General features: G+C 36.9%; 1 protein-coding gene across 1 annotated transcript; it reads left to right on the top strand.

Moving 5' to 3' along the window:
• Nucleotides 1-4628: 4628 nt before the first annotated feature.
• LOC149393105 (uncharacterized) lies at nt 4629-6069 on the top strand. The gene has a single exon (XM_089617680.1). The coding sequence runs from the start codon at nt 4638-4640 to the stop codon at nt 5946-5948; it is 1311 nt and encodes a 436-aa protein (XP_089473806.1). The 5' UTR covers nt 4629-4637; the 3' UTR covers nt 5949-6069.
• Nucleotides 6070-6377: the final 308 nt, after the last annotated feature.

Consider the following 6377-nt stretch of genomic DNA (forward strand, 5'->3'; position numbering starts at 1 on the left):
TAACCATCCAAAATCAACAATTCAAAATTTCAAAATTTCAAAATCAGGCTGAAGAATGTGTCGTGTTTCTTGTTTTGCTCTAAACTATGTAAAAAAGTCTTTGAGTCACCACAAAGTTGCTTCATCGACCTCAAAACACTTGTAAATCATGAAAGCTTATAAAACCAAGCAAAGCTACAACAAAATATCGAAAACATCTAAAGACTCCCTTCTATTCAAAATTAAAAGCACAAAATAAATGTAGAACACATTATCAATTAGCTAAATTACTTTTAAAAAAAATCTTGTTTTTCAACTTGAGGATAAATCCTCAGTTCAAAGAAACATGTTTTTTTCCCTCACCGCCATCATTTATTTATATTTATATGTATATCAACTTGCAAATTTTTTATTTAGGCTTTTAAAGAAATTAATAACTTGACTATATGACAATCAACCACTCTGACATACACAATACAACCAACTGATCACATTAAATCATTATAATTTAGGTCTTAGAAACGAGCACTAGGAAAATAGAAGGAAACACCTCGTGTGGTTATTCAGTCAGTTTCCCTAACAAACGTAGTTTTTTTAGTTACCTAATAAGTACAGAAAGACGTTTTATCAAAAAAAAAAAAAAAAAAAAGTACAGAAAGACAAGCTAGTTTCTGATTGTTCCTAGTATCTCATATTTTAGAGCTCTATAATATTCAAAAAAAAAAATTCACCCACGTGCATGCATTGCAAGGTTATACTTGTTCTTTTCGTGTGGCTTTATGGAATAATCAATAATCAATAATGTAGAAAATGAGGTTTTTTTTTTTTGTTGAATATGATTGACCAAGTCTAGCTCGGCTCTTGGTCTACTGTGTTTGGTGAATTGACAAAAGTTCATCTTTCTAGAACTCTATTCAAACAACTCTCCCTTTTCTAATATAAAGCTTAAAACACAAAGGTACTATTACATCTATAATGTCCTTAATTTCTTACTCTCGCTTTTAATATTTTATTATCCTACTTTTCTTTTGCCTAGTATAGAGCAGTTTTCCACAAGTGCTATTATGAAATATTGGTTTTAAAAAAATAGGAAAATAATCAATTTAAACGTTTAACATTGCTAAATAACCAATATTAATTTGGTAAATATAGATAAATAGTCGTAAATAATGATGTGACATAATATATTGAGGTGGCTATTTATCTATAATTTACGTCTATAAATACATGAAAATGACTTTTACTTAAGATTTATAAAACGTTGACTATTTAACAATATCAAACGTTAACTATTTTACTAATAGACCCTGAAAAAAAAATTCCTCTTCGTGCGCTGATGATCAATCTTATGTAATTTTTTTTTTTTTCGTATCGTCTAACAAACCAAAAACATCATGGTGTTTGACTAAATCTTTTTCTTCTTCTTAACAACCCAAAGTTGCAAGTGGTACGACACAGACGCATAACATAAGCAATTAACTAAATTTTAAAAAAACGAACACAAATCATGCATATATATATCCTTAAATGGACAGTGCAACTTAGTGATCTCTTATATACATTTTGAAGATACACAAGTATTACGGACAATATTTTCATAATATTTCAACACAACTAGATTTTGAAAAATTACACCGTTACTTGCGTTTATTGTCCTTTTTAAGATTTTCAATTTTATAATACACATTGCATGTCAATTAAATTAGACATTTAAACTAGAGTTTTCCCTAAGCTTTTACGCATGAGACCTTTTTTTTAGCTTTTGCAACCCTCGTCTTCTAATAAAGATCGCCTTAAAGATCACTTTATAGGCAAAAAATTCTTGTCACCCAAACCAAATAACTGAAGAATGTCAGTTTCGAATTTTGAGATTGAGTTTAGATAGGAACACAAATAATAAGCACCTTAAAAAAATGAAATGTTGTAAAAACGAATTGAGGAGTGAAATTGATCACACGGCTTAAGGGTAAAAGTATATTTTTTTTCTGAAAGAATTAGTAAAAAAAATATAATCATCGGAAAAAAAAATATATGGTAAACGTAAAGATATATATATATATATATATATATATATATATATATATATAGAGAGTTCTAACTCTATACCAATGTACGGATTATATATATTTTTGTTGGATCCTCCATGGCATGGTTTAGTTTGGCAAAATAATTTACTTAAAGTTGTTCGAGTGACGCTGCAAGTTGTACAAGACTCGGATTATTTGTGTTATTTGTCCTCCCGCGCGAACAAAATAAGAAATATCATGTATAGTGAGATATTCTCGGATATTTGATTTTCGCGAATATTAGATTCGCCAGAGATTTTGGTGCTAACATAATAAAGATCATTGTGGGTCGAATTAGGTTAATAACTTTTGTTAGGTAAATTCACGTCGCCTTAAAACAGTGAACTAGTCTCTCTGCCTTAGAGATCATCATCGACAACTAGTTCTTGGTACTTGCAATTTCTGGATCATTGTTTTTACTAGAGTTTGTAAGTGCGTGTGTTTGTATTGAGACGTGCTTGATAATCTTCGGGAGAAGATTGAGTGAAACAGAGAAATAGAGTCTCTAATCTAAGGGGAGCTCGGATTTACATCTATTGGAGAAGTCAAAGACGGAGGTGTTTGCAAGGGAAAGGGAGTCATCAGACTTAATATTCATATTCCTTTGACTGATTGGTATAGTAGATTGTTTTCATCCGGAAGTATTAGTCTCCTTGAGTACACTAGAACAAATATAACGATCCGGTGCAGCGATTGTCGCACCAAATGCCTAAAAAGTCACACCTAATAGTTTATTAGGTGCGACAAAGTCGCACCTAAAAGTCCGTCACTAAAGGTATTAGGTGCGACATGTCGCACCTAAATGTATCTATATTAGGTGCGACACTATCAGGTGCGACATGTCGCACCTAATATATGCTTAGATGCGATGTCGCACCTAATACCCTTTCGCACCAGAAATGTGAATTTGTAGTAGTGCTAGGTGGTTTATCGCCGAACATGATTATCAATTCTGTTATGTTTTTTTTTACTTTTTTTTTGTTTTATTATCACTTTAATTAAAACTATCTAAAAACAATCAGTTGTTCAACAAGTTATTTCGCCTAATAGTTGAACAAGTGTCTTAATCACGTCAAGTAATTTCAACCTTAATAATACTATTTAAATTTAAATTGTGTAAGAGTATTATTCATAAAATACAAAATATTGTTTTGTAGCCGCCATCAGGTTGTTGACAAAGTAAAGATGTGGAGTTTTTTTTAGAAAAAATGCTGACGATCATTTGCATAGAGATAACTCTTTTCTTCGGAGCCAAAATAAGAAGAAAATATTATGTGGGCTCAATATGGGCATATAATATATATTACTCACAAAATTATCAAACAAACATATTTAGTTTCTTTCTTTCTGATTAAAAAAAAAAAAAAGATTGCATTATGATAGTGTGTATCATGGACAACAACAAATTATCAACCCCTTAAAGACTTTTTCTATAACGTATTATCGCCGACTTTTTATATATTATATTCTTGAAATGTTTCTTTTTAATATGTACTTGTTTGCCATAACCACCATTCCTCTAAGATTTGGACGCTTCGTTAATCATCAGAAGCTTGGCCACACACAAATTTTATAGCTAATAACACCGGAAATAAAACTATAATTAATGAATAACCATTGTCTTGAATTAAGTTATTGTCTGCTATCGTACGTGCACGTACGATGTTAGATTTTACACTAGAGAACTTCCTTTCATGTCAAAAACAAAAAGTATCAATATTGATCAGACGAATATATGTTTTCATTGCGTAGATATATATGTGTGTGTATATATATATATACTATATATATATATATATATATATAGAGAGAGAGAGAGAGAGAGAGAGAGAGAGAGAGAGAGAGAGTTATAACGCCAGGGAATTCTTTATGTCTATGCACTCCTTGGTCAATTCTACGCACTTCAAAGTAGTAAACTATAATACTAATTATATTATTTAACTAGCTAAACCGCGTATTTGGTAATATTAGCTTTTTCCCACAAGAAACAAACCAAATCACTGTTCTTTTGTATCTAGTACAATGCATTGCAGTGCAATAATACATTTAGACAATCAATGCAAAGAATACATATAGAAAAATACAATACCATATCAAGTATATAAACTACTATATTAGCTAGTCTAAAGTCTTAACGCAAAGAAAACGACATTTCATTGGCTATACCTACTTAATTAAGAAAAGTCAAAATCAAATTTTTTGGCAAACACACCTCGCACACTGTACCCCAAAAAGAAATCAACCACCTAATTGGCTATTTTCTTTCCTTCTCATCACAATCCCAACAATTGACAATTTATATATTGAAAATGACGAGTTTAAAAAAAATATTAAAAATGAGATTTAGTCAATAATTAAATATCCTCCCACTAACCGTGATATTTTGTGTTAACTAAACAAAGCATCTAAAAAAGTACATTTTTTTTATTTGTAGACAAACATACCCAATTATATATACATATGTATAACGCTATATAATTCATCCTTTATCAATAACTTGCTAGCATTTACATATTGCGTTATCCAAAAGCCAATATCTACACATATATATACACACATGCACACACAAGCGCTTCCAGGAAAAACACGACAATGGAAAACCTCTCATCACTAACCACCGTCGTAATAGTATTACTCACGCTAATACTAATTTCTCACCCAAAACCCTCTCACCAACAGCAACCAGACTACTCTTACGATCAACTCACAAACCCTAAGCTCGCCAAAGCCTACATAGCTCTCCAAGCCTTGAAGCGGTCCATCACCGCCGACCCGCTCGACTTCACCGCCAACTGGCACGGCCCCCACGTGTGCAACTACACCGGCGTCTTCTGTGCCACGTCATCACCTTCCGACCCCCACGGCGGCACCACCGTGGCCGGCCTCGACCTCAACCACGCATCTCTCTCTGGAACTCTCCCGGAGGAGCTCTCTCTCCTCTCCGACCTAGCTCTTCTCCACCTCAACTCCAATCGCTTCTCCGGCAAGCTACCCGAAACCCTAGCCTGCCTCGGCCTCCTCTTCGAGCTCGACGTCAGCAACAATGAGCTCTCCGGCGAGTTCCCCGAAACCCTAGTCCTTTCTCTCCCTTCCCTCCGCTTCCTCGACCTCCGCTTCAACCGCTTCTCCGGCGACATCCCCGCCAGCCTCTTCTCGGCCGACCTCGACGCGGTGTTCCTCAACCACAACGAGTTCCGGTCCTCTCTCCCGGAGAATCTCTTCTCCTCGCCGGCCTCCGTCCTGGTCCTCGCCGGAAACCGCCTCGACGGATGCCTCCCCCGCTCCAGAATCTCGGACAGGCTCGAGGAGGTGATCCTCTCCGGGATGGGGCTCCGGGGGTGTTTGCCACCGGAGCTCGGGGCTTCGGACAGGGTTAGGGTTTTCGACGTGAGCTCGAACGAGCTCTCGGGGGCTATCCCGGAGAGTTTTGGAGGGATGAGGGGGTTGGAGGAGCTGAACGTGGCGGGGAACCGGCTCTCCGGCGTGATTCCACCGGGGATATGCTCGCTTCCACGGCTGGAGAACTTTACTTACTCCGGCAACTTTTTCTGCGGCGAGGCTGAGGCTGAGGTTTGTTCTAAGCTTCCTGAGAGGGACGATCGCCGGAACTGTATTCCTTACCGGCCCGGGCAGCGCTCGCCGGAGGAATGTGCCATGTTTTATAAGTATCCGGTTAGATGTGGAGACGCTTCTGGCCCCGGATGTCCAGCAAGAAGCCCTCCGCCGCCACCTCCACCGCCGCCTCCACCTCCTCCATCACCGCCACCACCACCACCACCACCTCCACCGCCGCCTCCACCTCCTCCACCACCGCCACCGCCGCCACCACCTCCTCCTCCGCCGCCACCACCTCCTCCTCCGCCGCCGCCACCGGTAGAGGTACACCATTATGGATATCCATGAGAGATGATGTTGATCTTTTATTATTATTATTATTACATTTGTTTGTTCAAAATTAAGGTTTGGCTGTTGTTGTAACTTGTAAGCTGTAATACAAATGATATTAACGGATGGTTGGTTATACTCCTCTCTCTCTCTCTCTCTCTCTCTCTCTCTCTCTCTCTCTCTACTGATCAGTAAGACTAGCTTTATAATATTGAGACGTACGTTAGGGTTTTATTTTTCAACGCCAAAGTGTTTTTTTTTAATTAGTCGATATATTGATAAGATATATATGCAGTACAAATGCCTACAATATAGGCCTGGAATTTAGCAAATCTCCACCGGTAAATTGAACACATGACTTCACAAATACGATGAACCACTTGTTAATGCCTAAGTTATAAGATGTGAATATATACTTTACGGGCTGATCTTAATATAGTAAATATG

The sequence above is a fragment of the Urtica dioica genome, chromosome 6 (assembly GCF_054948205.1).
Source record: "Urtica dioica subsp. dioica isolate 48M chromosome 6, U.dioica_male_clone48M_v1_H2, whole genome shotgun sequence".
Classification (NCBI taxonomy): domain Eukaryota; kingdom Viridiplantae; phylum Streptophyta; class Magnoliopsida; order Rosales; family Urticaceae; genus Urtica; species Urtica dioica.

What these genes read in the sequence shown, in the direction of transcription:
- LOC149393105 (XM_089617680.1), top strand. Translation starts at nt 4,638, where the DNA reads ATGGAAAACCTCTCATCACTAACCACCGTCGTAATAGTATTACTCACG.